The sequence below is a fragment of the Anabrus simplex genome, chromosome 2 (genome assembly GCF_040414725.1).
Source record: "Anabrus simplex isolate iqAnaSimp1 chromosome 2, ASM4041472v1, whole genome shotgun sequence".
In the NCBI taxonomy this organism is placed as follows: Eukaryota; Metazoa; Arthropoda; class Insecta; order Orthoptera; family Tettigoniidae; genus Anabrus; species Anabrus simplex.
Window position 1 is genome coordinate 319,457,223 of NC_090266.1, and position 21,627 is coordinate 319,478,849.

The following is a 21,627-nucleotide window of genomic DNA, read 5'->3' on the forward strand; positions in this document are numbered from 1 at the left end:
ACATAACCATGTTTTCTAAGGAAGACGTTGGTATCAATCTGTATTTCATGAAGGCGAATAATTGTTTCCATGAAATGTAACCATATTTCAGCTACTGTTTGTGCATTTTGCTCAGAACATATCACCTCGCGTACTGATCGACCGTGTGAATGGTCTCGACCTCGCATCTCAAACATAGGGAAAGAGAACTACAACCGGGGGAAGAGAATAGAGGAATTTCTTCCTATAAAAAGGCTCAGGTTTGTTGTTGGACCTATTGAAATTCCTGATATTGAAACCGCATGTACACTATCAAAAATTATGCACGAGAAGAAAAGTTCAGAATCACTTAAAGTCGCCATTGAGTGATTATTTATATCGTGTGTCTGTGTTTATAATATTATCAAATCCACCTCTGTAACATAACTGTTGGCGCCACTAGCTGCCTTCCTCGGGGGCCCGGGCTTGAATCCTGACACTGCCAGAATGTGATTAAAACGGTGCATGCAGCAAATTTCCATTAGGGGTGTGCTTGAAAAGAAATGCACCACCTCGGGACGAGGACATGAATTTACGGACATAAAATATGGTATTTCTGTGAGCTATTGATATTGAGTAACGGAGGCCTATTTGTGTAATTATATTTGCCCACTGCCTTTCCAAATCAAATTTCGTTAGGTTGTAACGGAATGCTATAAAATTTTATACTTTGGTGTATAGTACAGTACGGTATATTATTATTCTACTGGCTATAATTAAGACTATGGCAGTACAATACAATGTGTGTGCTCTAAAAAAGATGACCTACTGCAGCTTGCTTTGCAAATATAACATTGCTATAATAATTTGTTTCTAATTTTTCACCTATTTGTAAAATGGTTAAACTACATGTTGTAAACAGTTATTTTGTATGAATTAAAATGCGTAAATCCCTAATTACTTCCTACGATTTACTGCTATGATCCACCGTCTTTTCAAATGCATTTCATGAGGTCGTGAAGAAAATCTTTGTATCACAGTATATATTAATGCAGCCAACAACAAGCATATAATACTGCCCGAACGTTATGACATTAAAAAATAGGCTAATCATCTGAAGACAGCATTGTAAAATGATTCTTCTTCTTCTTCTTCTTCTTCTTCTTATACTTATTCTCCTTAATTTATTTATTGGGTTCCGCTTTCGTGTTATACCCAGCCACTAGTCGTTTTATCGAGTAAAGCCAAAACTATGAAGGATGACATATTAATTGTAAAAGGGGTGGGGGGTGGGGGGCGAAGACAAGAAATTAGCTGTCAAAAACAAAACAAAACTTGGGATAGAGAATGTACAGGGACACAAGATTCTACTCTTCACGCCAGTGTGATCCATCACGGCGGCTATCTACATCACAAACATGACCGGATCAACACATAGTGAATGTGGTCTTAGATTCTAATAATGGCTTTAGACAAAAACATAGAAAGGGATACAGCGACCGAGGGCCACTGTAAAATGATTGAATATATGTATGTAAACATCACACATATTCCAGCTTCTTATGGTCAGCTGTTGATGAAAGTGCCCCTAAGTAGTTCTCGTAATTTCCACCCGCAGCAGCACATTGCTATACGCACGGAGCCTATGACGTTAGTACGCGGTGAGCAAAGGGCAGCGCTGTGGTAGTGCTATGAGCTCAAGGTCAGTATAGGAATGTCTGGCCACGCTACCACAATACTTTGCGGTGGCGGCAATATTGAGTCTTAAGCATCGTTATGATGGGGACGCGCCTGATGTGATAATGTGAAAATATATATTATATATATGCATTTTTAAGGGAAATGGGGTATCGCACTACAGCAAATTGTCAGAATAAATCAACTGGCGGGATTAGTGTGTTTGCTTTCCAGTGATAAGCAATGGTGAGCTCACTGGATACGGTGAACAATTACAGGCGAGGTAAATGGCAAACCACTTATACAACGTAATTCCGTCTTGTTCGAATTTAGGAAGTTATTACAATGGAATTATGCCTGAAGAATTATATGTTTATATGAACGATTTTTGTATTTGTGTGTTCTGTTATGTATTGTCTTCTCATACCATTTTGAAGAATCGCAGTTTGAACAGATGAAATGTAGAAGGAGGGAAACACTCAAGAGGAATTCCTTCCCAAAAATGTTTCTAGTCCACCCACGTCTTTCAAATGTTATAGGAAAGTTTCAAGAAAAATATTTTTTTAACGAAGCAGCAAAGGTAATAGGAACATTATAATAATAGCCTATTATTCGTGTTTTCTTTTTCGAGTTAACTGCACAAGGGAGGCCGTTTAGGAAAAAATAAAGTAAGGATCCTGGCACAAGTAGGCGAAGTGACAGAAAAAATCCAGGACTCGGGTTAAGGACCCCGTAGTCGCCAATCCGGGCTTCTAAGTTAAGAGACCCTGGGGCTTCCTTTCAGTCACCTCTTACGACAGGCAATGGGATAATGTGGGTGTTATTCTACCAACCCCACTCACGGGGGTAAAGACTATGAAAGCCAATACAAACAGGTTCGCAGTTATCTACCGCAAATATTATACCACTCCTACAACAGTGACACATGCGATTCGAGTTATAAACGTAGCCCAATCTTCACATAATGCCTAAGTAGGCCTATACTTTTTCTTTTTTTACAGTCTGCTTGACGTCGCACCGACACAGATAGGTCTCATGATGACGATGAGATAGGAAAGGGCTAAAAGTGGGAAGGAAGCGACCGTGGCCTCATAATTAAGGAACAGCCCTAGCATTTGCCTGGTGTGAACAATGGAGAAACCACGGAAAACCATGTTCAAGGCTGCCAACAGTTGGGTACGAACCCACTATCTCCCGAATGCAAGTTGATAGCTACGTGATCCAAACCGCACTGCGACTTGCTCGGTCTTCTTCTTATGATTGTGATGATGATGATGCTGATGAGTATTACCACGTTTTTTTTTCCATGTGAAGACTGTATCCCTACAAATTATCACCGGTTTTCAAATTATGTTGTATAACCATATTACAGACGTCTGCTTTGAACCATTTTGTGGGGACGGTAGAATACATCCACGGTATCCCCTTCCTGTCGTAAGAGGCGACTGAAGGGGCCCCAGAGACACTCAACTTGGGAGCGTGGGTTAGCGATCACGGGGCCCTTAGCTGAGTCTTGGCATTCTTTCCACTTACTTGTGCCAGGCTCCTCACTTTCTGTGTCGTATCCGACCTCCCTTGGCCAACTCTTGTTCCCGTCCGACACCGACGGTATTAGAGCAGTCGAAGCCTTGGGAGTCTTTCATTTTCACGAACTTCGTGGCCTTTTTCTTTCTTTGGCCTATAACTCCCACCTTTCGAAATGCCGGATCCCTACAGATTTTTCCTTCTGATTAGTGTTAATAGCGGATAGTTGCCCATTTGAACCTCCTCTTAAAACAATCACCACCACCACTTTGTACTACTGAGCTGAATGGGTTATCCATAAACTAGTTAGAGTAGCTAAGACCATCACTCTTGTTATATACGAGAAGAGTGTTTTTGCCTCAGAACCCAAATAATTTACCACGTGAATGGATAACAACAGTTAGTGAACATCATTTAATGCACTCAACTCAAAAGGCATTCAATGTCTGTCAACATGCCGAAGTAATCTCTCAGAAACGCAATACCGGTAACTACTTTCTTGATAAAGGAAATGGTGAAGGTAATTTAAACCAACTGTCTTTAAGTAATTTAAGTCCAATATTTGATGTATTCATAATACAACAGTGGTACAGTACAGATTTCTATGATTCCGTCAATGAGATTAAGTATTTAGACAAGATCATATTGATTAGAAACACAATAAGACCAAGTAATACAGAAGAGAAAGAGGATACATGAGCGCTTCTGCTAATTCGTGTTTCTAAAAAAAAAATATTAAATTTTCGTTCTATTAATTAATGTACTCATGTCATTTATGAGTTATACAGTTACCTATACACGAACAATAGATGCCCAATTAAATTCTACAGGAGAAATAGTTGTTTAATTGTTTTTATTCCAGTGTTTGGTACCTAAATCCTCTAAATTCGAATACACTTGCCTTTGGTTACACTCACTTAAAGACTCAACATGGCGGCTCCATAAGTAACATTCGTGTCTTGACCTTAGACTGACCTTGTATGAGCTAACTGCTGTACTGATGATGATGCTTGTTGTTTAAAGGGGCCTAACACCTAGGGTAATCGGCCCTTAATGGTACGAGATGTACAACATGATATGATAATTAAAATTTTAAAATGTATCCACTGACTAGAATTTAAAATAAATGAAGAGGAATAATGATGGTGAATTTAAAATAATCAGAGGATCTAATTCACAAAGCCTTATTTTCGGTAAAATGAAAGATGATAGGTTATGACAGAATAAGACATTGCCTTAAAATTATACAATATACCATGCAAATTACTATTTTAAAAATACATTAAAATATACAAGCACAAACTAAAACAGAGTCAAAGTAATAAAACGTAGTAAACAACAATACAGAGACTAATACAAAACACTACGTTTATATACGATAAAACAAACCATTATCCCTCATAAAATGGATGACGAGGTCTGCTGACTGTTCGTCATGTCGTATGATGAGAAAGATGATACTCGGGAGTTTTAGACTATGGTGCAGATCGACCAAGTCCACGCACTCCGTAAGGATGTGTACCAGGTAAGATGATCGCCGCAAGCACACACCGGAGGGGGTTCTCCTTTCAGTAAATAGGAGTGCGTTACTATACCGTGGCCGATCAGAAGAAAACATAATACCACTGCTTCCCACCGAGAAGCCTGTTGTTCCTTTTATCGCTCTCAGCTTATTTGGAAGTGGAGTGGCCTGACACTCCACCTCCCAATGGGACATAGCCAAATGTCTCAGCCGAGAGCGAATATCACTTGCTGGAACCTTGTAAGGCAACGGGGGCAATGTAACTGCCTCCTTAGCAGCCTTATCAGCTAACTAGTTTCCCTCTACACCCATGTGGCTCGGGAGCCACATAAACGTGATTCTGGTGCCGGCATCCGAACACCCAGCCAGCACGTCCTAGATCCGCTGCACCAGAGGGTGCCGAGGACAACAGGTATCAATAGACCGTACCGAGCTCAAGGAATCAGTACAGACCAGAAAATGTCGGCGCTCATTGGACAGTGCGTACCGCAGAGCATCACAGACAGCATGGAGCTCTGCTGTGTACACACTACAGGTTTCCGGGAGAGCAAAAATAACCTATCACTATCGACAACGAACGCACAGCCCACTTTCGTTTCTGCCCTCTAACCATCCGTGTAAACGACGACTGAACCTGGATACCGGCCAACAACGGACAGGAAGAGCCTCCGATAAATCGAATAGTCCGTGTTTTCCTTCGAGCCAGCGTGCAGATCTAGGATTATTTCAGGTCGTCGTAATATCCACGGAGGTACCCCACTTGGTTGTCTGATACGGCAGGGAACCGAAGGTTCATCAAACAGTCTGTTACTGCTATCCAAGCGCAGGGTGTCCACCAAATCCAGATTTTAAAATTCCCTGACATTTCCCTGTTTTCCAGTCATAAAAACCAGTTTTTCCCCTGACACACAATGACAAAAAACAAAATTATAAAGGAAGTATCAGTAATATTAAAATACATTTTAAAAACTTAACATCCAAAAAAATAAATGAGCAATTAATATGCATATTAAATTTCAAAACTTGGAAGTTTAATTTTGTCTAATTAAATTCACTTTAAGTTTTAAAAAAAGTACTGTATTACCATTACTGCTTCTAATTCTTTCAGCAACAAAGCGGCCTTTCTCTTATTTTTTTGCAAAGAATCTTCTACTTCCAATGCTTCGCGTTTCTCCTTTAGGTTTTGAACATAGAAAGCATGAGCACTCCTTGCAGCATGGAGCATGTTCGTATTAATGGAGACCTTTTCAATTCCACCAGGGTTTGGGATAGCATCATATATTATTCTTTGTGCTAAAAGGGATACTTGTAGCATGCTCTCTACTATAATTTCTTTATTAACAGGAAAACCACGTTCAAGTGAAGTATTTCCATAAAACAATGTTAGTATCATTTTGAAGAATGAAGCCAACTTTTCTGTTTTCAAATTTACTGTTGGAAAAACAGTGCGAAGCCAAAGGTGATCTAACCTCTCCTCTTCAGAATACAAAGATTTCACTTCTTTCAAAGTATCATTCTCACAACCAGAAGTGAACTTCCTTTGTACATGACCGGCTTCATTACCCGAGATCCATTTGTTTTCAACAAAGGCATTTCAAGCTATCCTTAGCAGTCTGCTGCTTAGAGGCTACTTGGCTACACTTGGATTGAAACAAGAAATTAATTTAGTCAGTTTATATGTCAGTGGTGAGCAGACCCGGCCAACAGCTGGAAACTGCAGATGATGATGACTATATGCCAGCGGTGACCTTTCCAGTAACTTCTTGCACAAAGCTACCATTCCTCTTAGACAATCTGTGCAAAACACTAATATATCTCTATCATTTAATCCAGGAGTGCCATGAAGTGCTGCTTTAGCAGCATAACCTATGTCAATTTTAGATGCAGACAGAAGATTTTCTTTACTGTCTAAATTTGTTTTAGGACATTTTCTGAAGACTGCAGTGACTCAGACTTAATAAACCTTGTCATGACATTTATCATCAATGATTCATAAAGGAGTGCTGCAAATGGAAGATAGGTCTGAAACTTTTAGGAATGGTTCCAAATCTCCAACAAGTGATAATAAAAATGACAACTTGGCCTTAAGAAGCTTATCTTTAAGTAAAGTTGATACTATTTTGAAGCTATTACAGCTTGGGATTTTCTTGTCTCTGTTCCTTCCACATATTTTTCGACATTAGGTAGGATTTCTATAGCATGTTCAATGACTTGAAAATTTTCAAGCCATCTTATAGCACAATATTTTGAAGGAAATACGTTTGAACCTGAATAATGTGTAATCAACACGACATGCAGGAGCGTAGCAAAGCAAGAAGTGAAGAGCACGAAGAAACTCTGCAATATTCCACTAGGTTTCTTTTACCGCCATTTTATATGAATTGTGCACAGTATACAAGCCACAAGATCCAATGTTCAACAAAATAGGAGCATCTAGACCATCATTTAATAAATTACCAAAATCTTGAAGGAACTTTTTATTAACATTTGGACCATCCACTGAAATTTGTAAGTTTTTTTTAGATAGAGTCTTTGCTGTGCTTGCCAAAAACCATTTAACAAATCTGAGGAGGTAGAATGACCAAGAAACATGGAATCAAAATAAGAAGTGTATCAAGATTGAAACAATGAACTACAAGATCCATTTGGCCCATATGATAAACTTTATTCAGTGACTTGTCAAACCCAACGGTGAAATGTGTGCACTTACTACCCATCTCAAGAACTTGTTTATGGAAATAGAGAGCTATACCATGAGTGATTGTATACGCAACTTTTGTTCTGTGCAGTTGAACTTTCAAAGCTGTTTCAGAGTCTGGAAACATTACTGGAAACAAACGTACACTAGCTTCACTGGCACGTAGAAAATGGTGTTGGATGACAGTATGCATGCACCATATAATCTCAGCTTTGGTTACTTGCTCTCTTGAAAGATAAGTCTGTAGACATCCCATCTCTGGTGAACCTTCTGTAATGGAAAAGGAAAAGGAAGAAGAAGAAGATGTGGAGTCATATGTGATAGAGTTTGTTGTGGCAGCTGTGGCAGGCAGAGGGAAACTTGTGCGCAGGTATTATCTACTGAGTTTAAGTCTTTTGTTACTTCACTATTCGAATGTTCCTTTTTTAAAATAACTTGAAAGGGATGACGAGAACTGGCTGAACTTGACACTACTGGCATGCTTCTTTCCTCCCATGTGACTTTTTAACGCCTGCTTCCCCATGTTGCTACGAGAAAATAATGTTTTACATATTATTCAATATGCTGAAAATTTGTCTTGAGGTATGGGTTTCAACCATGTTCTGAAAGTATCATCAAGCAGCCACCTTTCATTAAACAAAGTTTTCCTTGGTTTTGATGATACTGTTAGCTGAAAAAAGAAGTAAGATAAGGATATTGTAAAAATATTTTAAATAGTCCTACAATTCTTCTTAACTGTCAGTTCGCAAAACATATCAGCATTGCCTTATCTATGCTGCCAGCACTCTACTGCTTCAATAACAGCTGATGCAATGTAACTGCAGCACACAGCCCTTGTAACATGCAATACCATACTACGAAAATCACATGCGAAAACAAATTTGCAAATCCTTCTAAGATAGTGCATGCACACTTCCTAACAATATCCGACACTAAAACAAGAATAAGTACATTATTATTAAGAATAAAATAAATAAATAATTTGCGGCTAATGACTGGCATAGGAAGGATGTTATATGGCTGATCGAGGCCACGGTGCCAATTTTTGCCGAGTCACATTATTGCCACTTGTCTTTCACGAACTATACTGAGGTATGATACACAGACTAACTATATACTAACCAACACATGGATGTAAATAAAATTACATCTACACTGAACACTATTAAACCTATACCACACACACGGAGTGAGGTAGCTAAACCACATGGTGATGTAGACAATACGATTGTCAGCCAGGTTTCGAAATTGCGCTCAACGGATCAACATTGAAAATTCGATCGATCAATCATATAGCTATTGATATTATTGGTTACTTCACATTCGAGATTACACTTTAGTAACTTTTCATTACAATTTATTCCTGGCATAAAAGACATGCCCTAGATTAATGTTATAAAAACTCAAAAATGTGTTTCTATTACATGGATAAATACGGTATGTCAATTTAATCTGGCAGAAGAACGAATTTCCAGATTTTTCCTGAATTCCCTGACATTTCCAGGTTTTCCCATTATTTATCGAATTCCCTGACATTTCCCTGTTTCCCAGGTTTTCCATACGGGTGGACACCCTGAAGCGTATTCCAACCGACCGCGTTGCTCGAGGATAAGCAGCGTACAGACGACGGTTTCCATTGCGGAATACGCAAGGAGAGCTTGGGTGAAGTGGCATCTACCGCAAATTTTCAGCATAGTGCAGAAGTATTTGCTGGCGCCTAAGGTGTAAAGGCAGGACGCCAGATTCAGCGAGCAGGCTACCAATAGGGCTTGTACGAAAAGTTCCCGTTGCCAACCTAACTCCGCTGCGGTGGACCCTATTCAGTTTCGCCAGGACGCTTTGTCTTGCTGATCCATATGCTGCACTGCAGTAGTCTAACATGGATAAAATACGTGAATTATAAAATCGTGGGAGCACCGTGCGGTCTTCCCCCAAGTAGTATTGCTAAGCAACTTCAAAATATTCAAATTCTTAGTACATTGCACTTTTAACTGCCGCACATGTGGCTCCCACGACAAGTTGCTATGGAAAAGGAGCCCAAGAAATCTGTGTCAAACTACGGGAACAGCGACATTTCCTAAATAAAGCTCAGGATGCGAGTGAAGCGTACGCTTCCGGCAAAAGTGTACAACAGAGGTTTTGGCGGTTGAAAACCGAAAGCCATGTTCTAAAGTCCACTGTTCCACTCTCGTAATAGCTTGCTCTAATTGTCGCTCTGCGACCGTCATATTATGCGAGCTATAATGCAGAGCAAAATCGTCCACATATAGCGACGGTATTAATGCTGACCCAGCAGCAGCGATAATACAGTTTATGGCAATCGCGAACAGAGTGACACTAAGAACCGATCCCTGTGGGACTGCATTTCCTTGAACGTGGTATTGCGAATATGCCCTCCCTACTTGGACACGGAATAGACGGAGGGATAAACAATTCGCAATAAATACCGGTAAGTTACCTCGGAGTCTCCATTGATGCAGGACTGAAAGGATACCATGTCGCCATGTGGTGTCATAGGCCTTTCCTAAGTCAAAGAAAACAGCCACCAAGTGCTGTTTGCGAAGAAATGCATCCTGGATATAACTCTCCAGGCGTACCAAGTGGTTTATGGTCAAGCAAGCGGCTCGAAAACCACACTGGTACTCGGACAAAAGTTCTTGTTTCTCCAGACACCACACAAGTTGACGATTTACCATCCTCTCAAAAAACTTACACAAACAGTAAGACAAATAGGTCTGTAACATCCTGCATACTTAGGATTTTAGTCAGGCTTGAGGACAGGAATGACTATGCCCTCTCGCCAATGAGACGGAAACTCACCCTCTATCCAGATTCGGTTGAACACACGAAGGAGATATAACTGACTTTACCCACTAACGGGTGGTTATGGACATTGTATGGTCCAGGAGACGTACCGTTGCAAAGCGCCAAGGCGCTGCGGAGTTCCCACTCCGTAAAGGGTACGTTATAGTCCTCTGAAGCTTGAGTGGAAAAACCAAGGTGATGGCGTTCTGCCTCCCACTTCAGAGCAAGGAAATCGCGATGGTAATTCCCGGAGCCAGACACATCCGCAAAGTGACTCGCTAGATGGTTAGCAATCGAGAGCGGTTCAGTAACGATACTGCCTGGAATGGACATTTTCGGCAAAGAAGATACACCTTGGATACCCGAAATACGTCGAAATAGACGACACATATCTCTCCCACGAAGCTTTCTTACTCTGTCGAATAAGAACTCGCGCCTTAGCACGGAGTTTCTTAAATGGTACCAAATTGGCCACAGTACGCTGCCTACGATAGCGTTTATGAGCGCGACGACGTTCTTTGATAGCTGCTGCAGTTTCGTTACACCAAGACACGCGTTTTCGGCGAGAAGTCCCTGAAAAAGATGCAATGGACTCCTCAGCAACAGCAAGAATAACTTGTGCTATGTAATTGATATCGCCGTCTAGACTCTGCCTGGTCACCTCGTTAAAAACAGCTAGTGATAAGAACTTTGTCCAATCAGCATGTTTAAGAATCCATCCAGGAGGAGCTCCGACGGATTTTGTTTCAGCGAAGTATGAACAATGGGAAAATGTTCACTGTAACAGAGATCATCGTGTGTATTCCACCGAAACAGCGGAACCAACGTTCGGCTGCATCGACTTACCTCTATGCGAGAGTGTGTGCCGTAACGTTCACTGAAATGAGTTGCTTCACCCGTGCTCAAAATACATAAATCCAGCTCTTTTACTAACTTTTCCAATTCCCTTCCCCTGGGGCAAGGCTTTTCAGAGCCCCATATGGAGTGATGGGAGTTAAAATCTCCTAATAAGAGGAAGGGAGGTGGAAGCTGATCTATAAGATCAGTGACATCATTTACATTAAGAGGCTGGCCTGGTGGAAAATAAACATTACAGACTGTTGTTATGACAGGCAGCGGTACCCGCACCGCAACCGCTTCCAGTGGGGTTCTTAGTGGAACCTCTTCGCTGTATCAGAACGAATAAAAATACCCACGCCACCGGACTCCCGGTGAGCATAATATCGTTTTGTCGAGTATAGTCTGAAATTTCTCAAGAGCGTATGATTACCTGGTCTGAGGTTAGTTTCCTGAATACAGACTATACTCACCGCGAACTCACTAATGAGCTGGCGCAGTTCAGCAAAATGCCTGTCACAACCGTTACAATTCCTCTGTAATAGTGCCATAGAGTGGACTAAAAGAGAAGAGTGTTAGGTTATAAGCGACAAGATGCTCTTAAACCTGAACACTATCAATATCAACATCTACATCCGTAGATGTAGATGACATCTCGACGTCCATCTCGTCATCAACAGACGCTGGGACTGACCCCCAGAAACTCGACGTTTTTGGGGGCGGGATTTAATCCTACGAGGGGAGCGCTCAGGTTTGGGAGCAGGCGTACCTGCTGGCGCTGATTCATACCCTCTATATGGAGGGAATGTTTTCTTGTCCGCATGAGAAGTGCGGGAGCGTCTGGCAAGGGCGCTCCACTTCTCCGGCTTCTTTTCTTGTTTAGACGGGCTCGGAGATATTTTCCCAGCCCTGGTCGACGATGCCGCCTCCGCCGGTTTGGGCACGGCTTTCGCCAACCTCTTGGTAGGGAGGTGGTACTTGGCCTCCCCCCTTGCTGCACCGGCTTAGCATTCCCAGTCGGCAGAGTCTTATTTGTGGTCGTAGGTGATGTGGTCCCCACCTTCGAGCTTTTACTCTCTGCGGCTTTGCTCGCGGGAGCAGCGCAGCGATCGTAACAGTTTGAGAAGATGTAAACGAACCTAGAATATTCTGTGCTATCTTCGTGTAGCCTAGCGTCTTGGCGGGTTCATTCATAGAATTGAATTTACGGCGCGCTTCCTGGTAGGAAAGGCCATTCAGGGTCTTGATCTCCTGAATCTTCTTCTCACAGAGATATATCGGACAATTCCGATCTCGGGGTAAATGAAGACCAGGGCAGTTAGTGCACCTGTAAGGAGTTGTGCACTCTTCCGCGCCGTGAGCTCTTCTGCCACGTATACTACACACAGACGAATTCGAGCAACGAGATACCATATGCCCGAACTTCTGGCATTGATAACAGCGCATTTGAGGCGGGATGTACGGCCTCACATCGCAGCGATAGGTTGTTCCCTTGACTTTTTCTGGCAACACTGACAATTTGAAGGAGGCAATGAACGCACGCGTGGCAACGTCTTCGCCGTTGAATTTGCGCGTAATACGCCGCCGGACATGTGTCACGCCACGGTGCTTCATGTTTTCCATCAACTCATCCTCAGTGTTCAAGATGACATAGCGGTGGAAGATAACTCCACAAACCAGATTCAAGGTCTTGCGCTCCTCCGCTTTGACGGGAATATCACTAAAGTGGTCACACTTGAGCAATCGATCAGCTTGCACGGCAAACAAACAAACAAACAAACAAACAAACAAACTACCGTTGGGCATTTCTTTCAGATATTCCAGTTCGCCGTAGACACCTATGTGCCTACTTAACAAAACAGACTTTACCAGCTTGAAGTCACTCCCATCAGTTCTGGTAGCAACCAGTTACCTAGGGAAGCTGGATCCCATTCTTTCATGTTGCGCTTGTTCCCAGGGGGTTGAAGCCACCAAGGAACCAAATGTTAAAGACTTAGGTGGGGGACCACCTTGGGCAGGCTGAAGACGTTTCGAAGCTATGTCCCGAAGTCATCCTCTCCGAATGCCACCCACTCCGATCAGGGGCCTCTGCAGCCGAACCAAGCAGCCAAGGCAATACCCAGCTGGTCGTAGCAGGCATTGCCCGAGATCCGATGTTGGACGATGCCTAATACGCGGTGACTGAGACAATGACCACTAGGACTCCCTTCCTCCAATCACCGGCAACAGCATTTACCCCATAGCGTGTTCAGAGTAATAATATAGAGAAAGAATAAAATAAAGACAATAAGAATATGACCTTCTGGCATTCGGCTGTGCGGGGACCTGTGTTATCAGGCGGATGCTCATCTCCGAGCAGCACGCACATCAAAAATTTTGAATCTGTCTACAACTAACCCTCAACCTCAAAATAAATAAATAAATAAATAAATAAATAAATAAATAAATAAATAAATAAATAAATAAATAAATAAATAAATAAATAAATAAATAAATAAATAAATAAATAAATAAATAAATGGGACCGATGGCCACATGACCCTTTTAGTCGCCTACTACGACAGGCAGGGATTACCTGTGAATGTATTCAACCCCTCTCATCCACAGGAGATCCAATACATTATACCAAACCACAATCCATGTTCCCGCCTAGGTCGTAACTTTTAGTCGCCTCTTACGACAGACAAGGGATACCGGGGGTGTATTCTACATCTTCGTCCCCAGGGGTGTTGCCCTTTTAGTCGTCTCTTACGACAGGCAGGGGATACCGTGGGTGTATTCTTCGTCTGAGTCCCCCACCCACTGGTGGTAACGGCTGTACTGCGTGTTCGCGGAGCAAGTTGCATTGCGGACGTGTGGAGATGATCACATTTGCTGTGGTTTTCTGTTTGACTTCCCCGTCTATACTGTTTTCGGAAATGAATTGCGGACTGTGGCTTCAAAAGAAAAAAAAACCTTGGCAAGAAAGCTTGAAGTGAAGGAATAACTAGAAACCGGACAAGACTTCTGAACCGGATCCGAACATCAAAAGTCGTATTTAGTCGGTATTCACGCCTGTAGTTGACAATGATGGTAAAGACGTTAATTTTGTGTACTGAACGATCTGAACATGGCGTGTATGAATGACGAACATTCCAATCTTCCCGGGTCATCAAACTCCACGACTAAGCCATAATCTGCCAAAATAATGAATTAAGTTTGCTTCGTGAGCTGACGTTGCAGGTGGGTCCTATTTCAACAGATGACCTGGAAAGATATTTAAAACAAAATTGTGCAATTGAAGAATCTTATTGAAGGACAAATGGACAAAACTATCCAAACCTTCAACAGCTCCCCAAAAAGCATGCAAGCGTCAAGTTCAGCTTCAGAGAGAAATTTCAATTCAGTGGCCTCCATTCTCAATGCATGGTACCCAGACAATGTTGATGCTGTTCTTTTTACTCACAGTAACTCAACCAACATTAATCAAAGATTAATAAACTACGCACATCAACTAAGTAAATGCTGCATTCGACTTTTTCATGTCGTTTTAGTTTGTACTTTAGTTCATTTCGAGTTAAGCGCGAGAGAGGCCTCTTGAATAAGCATCTTAAGTATTTAGGGGTGGTAGAATAACACCCACGGTATCCCTGCCTGTCGTAAGAGGCGACTAAAAGGGTCCCCAGTGACTCAACTTGGGGAGTATGAATTGGCGACCATGGGTCCGTAGTTGAGTCCTGGCATTGTTTCCACTTACTTGCGCCAAGCTCCTCACTTTCACCTGTGCTATCCGACATCCCTTGACCAACCCTTGTTCTTTTCCGATCCCGAAGGTATTAGGGCATCCGACGCCTAGGGAGTCATATTTTCACGCATTTCTTTGGCCGATATCTTCATTGCTCGAAGTGTCGGATACCTCCAATTTTTTCTCTGCTTGGCATTAATAGAGGTTGGTTGCCCAGCTGTACCTCCTCTTAAAACAATAATCACCACCACCACCACCACCTTGAATATGCTTCGAGTTTAGATTCATTTTCAGTGAACTTGATGCCGATATTAGCGTTTCTAACGAAGTTTCTGTTTGTGTTCCTTTATTATTATTATTATTATTATTTTTTTCAGTGCAGGAGAGATCTTTATCGTTTTATTTCAAACTACGTTTAGCGTAGTCTAAAATTTGTAATTAGCGTACGGGAATTCGTACAAAGGGCACTAGGAAAGTTTTGAAATACGCAAAATCGGTTGTCTGGACACCCCTGTTATGGTGAGGGATGAAAAGAGGGGTGAAAACCGGTCTAGAAGACAGCAAGGCGCGACCTTCACACCAGTTGTTACCAAGCAGTGGGATTGAAAGCAAGTTAAGATGTCAGTGTGGTCTAAAGGTGAATATCGCACAATTATCCGCTACAATTTTGCTCGTGGATTAACTGTTGACCAGTGCCTGGAGGAAATGACTCCTGTGCTGAGGAAAGACTGTCCACATCGGACAACAATTTTTCCGCGGGTACAAAGAGTTCCAGAGGGGAAATTTTGGGGTTGAAGACGATCCTCGTTCTGGGCGACCGTCTGAATCAGTGACTGAGGAAAACATTGAAGATGTGAGGAAAATAATGTAGCAAGAGAGGCGGTTGACATATCGGTAGGTAGAAGAGACCCTCCACATCTTTGCACCAGCTATTCATTCAATTCTACACGACCATCTCCATTTTAGAAAGGTTTGTCCCCTTTGCGTGCCTCATTCACTTTCAGAGGAACAAAGGGCACATCGAGTGAAATGGTGCCGAAAAATACAGTTTGGAAATGGGACTTCGCGTAACGTCAATAGCATCGTTACAGGTGTCGAAACTTGGCTTTATTATTACGATGTCCCAACAAAATCCCAGAACAAGGTGCGGCTGTTTGACGATGAGGGTACTTCTGTGACTGCGCGATAGTCAATGTCAGTGAAGAAAAGGATGATTGCAGTATTCTTCACTGAACGGGGCATCCTGACTCGGGTTGTGCTAGAAACATAAAGGACAGTTACTACGAAGTAGTACAGTGAGACTTGTCTGCCTCAGGTCATCCAGGCTCTCAAGCAGCTCTGTCCAAGGTCACGGCTCAACACTTGGCTCTTGCATCACGACAATGCTCCAGCACATCGTGCTAATGTAACAATGGATTTTCTTGCCAGATCAGGGTTGACTGTGCTTGATCACCCTCCATACAGTCCCGATTTTGCCCCATGTGACTTCGCACTCTTCCCAGAAGTGAAGATGAAGCTGAAAGGGCGGCGTTTTACATTCGACGAGGAGCTTCTGGCAGCATGGGATCAAGAGTGTGAAAATGTAACCGAAGCAAAATGGCCGAGTTGGTTCAGTGACTGGTTTCGACGTATGGAGAAGTGTACTGAGTGTGGTGGAAATTATTTTGAAAAAGTCTAAAGCGTTCACTCACATTGCAAAACTTTCCTAGTGCCCTTTGTATAGCGTATGATCCGAATAGAAGTGTGAAGTAAACATTTCGTTGTACACGGCGTACGCGTTATTGCTAGGAAGTAGTCAAGGTAGACTACTCAGTCCGCCCAGTGCGGGGGACTGCGGTGGGCTGTATGGGACCAGTGCTGTGGGCCTGTAAGCGGCCGCATCGTAAGAGTACGACACTGCACGGGCTGGGCTGCTGGAGTCCGCGGGTTTGCTAGTGCTGCGCAGTGGGCCTCACTGCAGGACTCTGGAGATCATTAGTCTTTAATCCTCACATGCACGCATTTTCATTTCGAAGCGAAATGTATTTTTTCGTATTTCTTCATAAAAAGCGTATAAAATGCATCACATCTTCTAAAAACAATACTGGTTCACTTTTTAAACTGTTCGGGCCTCATACGAGGTCTCTATATTTTTAGGGAAAATACCGGATGTATATTGTATGCGCAATAAAAAGAAGTAAAATTGGCAAGAAAACTTCCCTAATATTACAACGCACTTTTTCTTTAACTCGACGTATTTACTTCAATAACTTATCTTTGTATGTGTAACGCATGTAAATTAATAATAGCTCAAGAGGCTACCACACTGTTTGCCGCTACCATCTCTTGGATTTAGGTGGAACTAATAACATACCGGTAGGCCAACTTCATAAGTGAAGTGTTGAGTCATTATTTTGCAAGCATTCTTCAAGGGGAGTACCAAAAGGCGCATTAAATAAGAAATATTTTAGAGACATTGTGTGAGGTCTGCGCGCACGCGGGGGCTAAAGAAATCACAACTCTAGAACAGTCATCCACTTAAACAACTGTATAATTTCTTACTATTCTTAAGGAACATCTGTAAACGACATTAATATATGTTTCTCTTGTTGTAGTTTCGGCCCACACAGCAACAGCTCCCCGCAGTCTGGGGGAGGTGGTCACCATAAGAAGCCCAGACGCCGAGTCGCCACCATGGCACAGCGAAGAGCCGCCAACATCAGGGAGCGCCGGCGAATGTTCAACCTCAACGAGGCTTTTGACAAACTACGCAGGAAGGTGCCGACGTTCGCGTATGAGAAGCGTCTGTCCAGGATTGAGACTCTGCGCCTAGCCATCACTTACATTTCGTTCATGAACGAGCTCCTTACTGGCGGCAACAAGACGTGCGTGGCTGACGGTGTGAGGGGGCCCTCACCGCTCTTCCAGGTCTCTACGCAGCGGGACTACATTCCTTATTCCTTGATGCAGTCATAGTTCACGAAATCGAGAGAAAGGACATGGTATAAGCTCGGGGTTATAACTTTGCATTTTTGTGCAGCTATGCCATTTTATAATACTAGAGAGAAGGAATTTTGGTCACATTTAGTGGCAGCAAGTGTAAGCTGGATGTTCTTAACGTAATCACCTGTTGAGTACATCTCGAAGGAAAGTGAAAACGTATGTACAGCACTCCAAGGATATAAACGTTTCTCTATGAATAATTTCATCTTCAGTCTTCCAATTATGTTTGCAAATGCCGAAAACAGCACAGAGACACACACACTGGTTCTGTTGGATCACTATGAAGAGCTACGTTATTCTGCGTTGACAGCATTCTTCACGCATTTCATGAACTATACTGTTACTGTGATCTTGAGATGCGAGACAAAATTGCTTGGGATTCACACTAATACGAACAAATCCCATTTCGGGACGAGACGCTTTGTGGAAACTTTTGTACTACTTCTCATGTATAAAGATGCACAGTGTCACGAAAGAGGCAAGTGTGCACGTTGAAACAAAGACAAATTTATGTACAGTGCACTGTTTTCGTCGTATGGTTACTTTTCGGTGAAGTTTATGCGGTTTAGTTTTATATCGTCTGCACAGTCTTGTTTCGCTAGCCAAAACTAGTGATGCACAAATAACCAACAGCAGACGTTGTGCATGTGTGTTGTCGACAAGAATTCTTTAAATTTTATTTCCTGTTTCTCTTTATCAGTTTTTGTGCATTTATTCCAATTCTACCTTTATAAACATTTCTTCATACTGAGCTGAGATTGTATGCCATTGTATGTCAGAAAAATACAGCATCCTACGTTGTTAGCACCAAAATCTAAGCCGCCAGTCCAACATACTTACTGCCTGATGTTTGTGTATGAAGTTTTTCATGGCTGGGGTTTATCAATCAAAATTTGTTAAATATATTTATTCATTGCTGAAGGCAGGCCATTAAGTAGGCCTACAATCAACTAAATACAGGCGAAGCTAGGGAGAAGATAACATATTGTAGTTTGTTGAGAAGGAAGCCATATTTTTTCACTGTCGACTCAATTAATACAACTTACAGATGTCGACTTGAACCATTTTATGGGGACGGTGGAATTCATCCACGGTATCCCCTCCCTGTCGTAAGAGGCGACTGAAGGGGGCCCCCACAGACTGTTAAAAAGAATTGGGCCGATGACCTTCGATGTTAGGCCCCTTAAAACAACAAGCAGATGGGAGCGTGGGTTGGCGATCACGGGGCCCTTAGCTGAGTCCTGGCATTCTTTCCACTTACTTGTGCCAGACTCTTCACTTTTTGTGTCGTATCCGACCTCCCTTGATCAACTCTTGTTCCTTTCTGACGGTATTAGAGCAATCGACGCCTTGGGAGTCTTTCATTTTCACGAACTTCGTGGCCTTTGTCTTTCTTTGGCCCACAACTCCACTTTTCGAAATGTGGGATCCCTTCAGATTTTTCCCTCTGATTAGTGTTAAGAGCGTTAAAATCCCTTGGTAGTACGCAAGAAAAGATTTAAAATCTAGTTTGCAAATATGCAGCCTACGTATATGGTTGTTTATCTGACAGTCGTAGTACAGGCCCTAAGTCTATGATGCTTTGGACTTCTTGTACTGTAGAACACCGCATTTTCACCTTAAGTTCGTAAACCATAAGAATGCAAATTTCGACGTAACTTCCGTTTCTGTACCGTCAGCGTTTTGACTTCTCACAAACGCGCGACTTGAGACCACTAGTGCCATTTGCTGACGAACTTATGGAACTACTTCATCAGAGGGGTATGTGGAATTATTCTGTCCATGAAATGAAAAGGTAAGGCGATGAAATATTTAATGAACGTAGCAGCAGGTAGAGTTTATTATTTTTATTTTATTTGCTTTTTTTTTTTGCTAGGGGCTTTACGTCGCACCGACACAGATAGGTCTTATGGCGACGATGGGATAGGAAAGGCCTAGGAGTTGGAAGGAAGCGGCCGTGGCCTTAATTAAGGTACAGCCCCAGCATTTGCCTGGTGTGAAAATGGGAAACCACGGAAAACCATCTTCAGGGCTGCCGACAGTGGGATTCGAACCTACTATCTCCCGGATGCAAGCTCACAGCCGCGCGCCTCTACGCGCACGGCCAACTCGCCCGGTTATTTGCTTTTTAAAGCCGGGAGTGTCCGAGGATATTTGACGCCCGTATGCGACCTGCATGTCGGAATGTGAGATGACTAGATAGGGAGAGGGCAAATTCCGTTGTCGACACATAGCCTTCTCCTGTAGAATAACACCAAGGGGTCTCCTCAAGGCTTAACGTTCCCATCCAACGTACGGACAACTATAAACAGCACCACATGCCCTCACTACATATGAGCACTGCGGAGAAGTTTCGAAGCAATTCCAAGCTTCTGGCACGCAATCTAGTGATTATAAATTTTATACTACTACCTCTGCTACTCTCGTAACTTGCAGGCCAACATTTCTTCGACCAAAGGGACTCGAACCGGCTAACCTTGGTGACAGACCCCTAATAGTACGAGAAGAGACAATTCAAATTCCAAAATGCATCCACTGACCAGAATTCAAAACATGAATGAATGAATATTAATTTACAATAATCAACGGATCCAACTCCTTAGCGATCAAGGGCACCAGACGGGCTGCACTGTAAATCGCGGAGTACCGGTATTTTACACAATTTTTTGTTGAAGCTAATTTCCTGTTGCTCTCATGTCCTCAAAATGAAATAAATAAGCGTTACTAAATACAGTTAATACTGTTTAAATGTACAAGAATGTTACATTACGGGTTATGTAAAATGTATGTTTTTTCAGTCATCAGCCCGAAGGCTGGTTGGATCCTCAACAGCTCCACCATTAACCGTCGGAGATGGCCAACGCATCATTGAAGAGGCGTACTAGGGAATGAGGAGTGTTGTTCCCCGTTGATTTCCTCACCGAGCCAGAAGTTGCTATTAATATCAGTCTGCCAAGCCCACTGAAATGCATGCACCAACCGACCCTATGAGCCATATTTTCACACGATTCATAGCAGGAATTGTCTGCATAAGGAATGGCATTACGAGTATCGCTCATACCTCAGTCACTTTCATGTTGTCAAAGGCAAAGATAGGACAGAGAGCTCAATGAAAGTTAAAAAAAAAAAAAAAAAAAAAAACCTGCTCTAGTCCATACCAGAATACATTGTGCACTGTAAACAATAGGTCTCGCGAGCAACGGCATATATGTAAAATATGTAATATTATTAAAAATATGTAAAATGAAACCAAAGTATAACCATATCTAAACCGCAATTCGTCGAAATTTTTCATTTTCAGTGTTCGACGAAATGTATGTCGTTTACAACTGTATATTTAGTTACAGAATACACAAACTTTAAAGAACTACTTTGCCAAAAAGTGAAATAAATATATTCTAGTATTCCTTTTGCAAGTAGCTTTACGTCGCACCGACACAACAGGTCTTATGGCGACGACGGGACAGGAAGGAGCTAGGAGTGGAAATGAAGCAGCCATGGCCTTAATTCTAGTCTTTTTATGGGTGGACATATATGTTCCCACAACAACTTAAACTACACGTTCCTCACCATTTGTGTACAGTTCAGTAACTTGTGTGAATTCCCTTGTTGCGAATAACACTCCTTAATCTCTTAGGCATTGAAGCTACTAATTTTCTTGTGATTTCTTCACCAATAGAATTCCGTTCATGTAGAACAATTCTTTCAGGTGGTTTTTGCTGGATATGTAGTGTTTTCTAACTCGCCGTTGGAGTTCATCCCGTAAATGTTCAATGGGATTAAGGTCGGGGGTCTGGGGAGGCGTTTTCAGGGTGTGAGTTGTATTTCGAACAATCCAATTACGAACATTATTAGTAGTATGCTTCGGGTCGTTGTCCTGCTGATAGTAGTAATCAGCCT

General features: G+C 42.3%; 2 protein-coding genes across 7 annotated transcripts in view; one reads left to right on the forward strand and one right to left on the reverse strand.

Moving 5' to 3' along the window:
* Fer3 (48 related 3) overlaps nt 1-18,050 on the forward strand; it is a 128,097-nt gene extending 110,047 nt beyond the window's left edge. Inside the window, exon 3 of the mRNA XM_068225984.1 lies at nt 17,340-18,050. Coding sequence (XP_068082085.1) covers nt 17,340-17,700 — 361 coding nt within the window. The 3' untranslated portion in view covers nt 17,701-18,050. The remainder of the gene's footprint in view (nt 1-17,339) is intronic.
* The window catches only part of LOC136864094 (transmembrane ascorbate-dependent reductase CYB561), a 403,629-nt gene that overhangs the window by 331,631 nt on the left and 50,371 nt on the right, over nt 1-21,627 (reverse strand). The gene's annotated exons all lie outside the window — the stretch shown is intronic.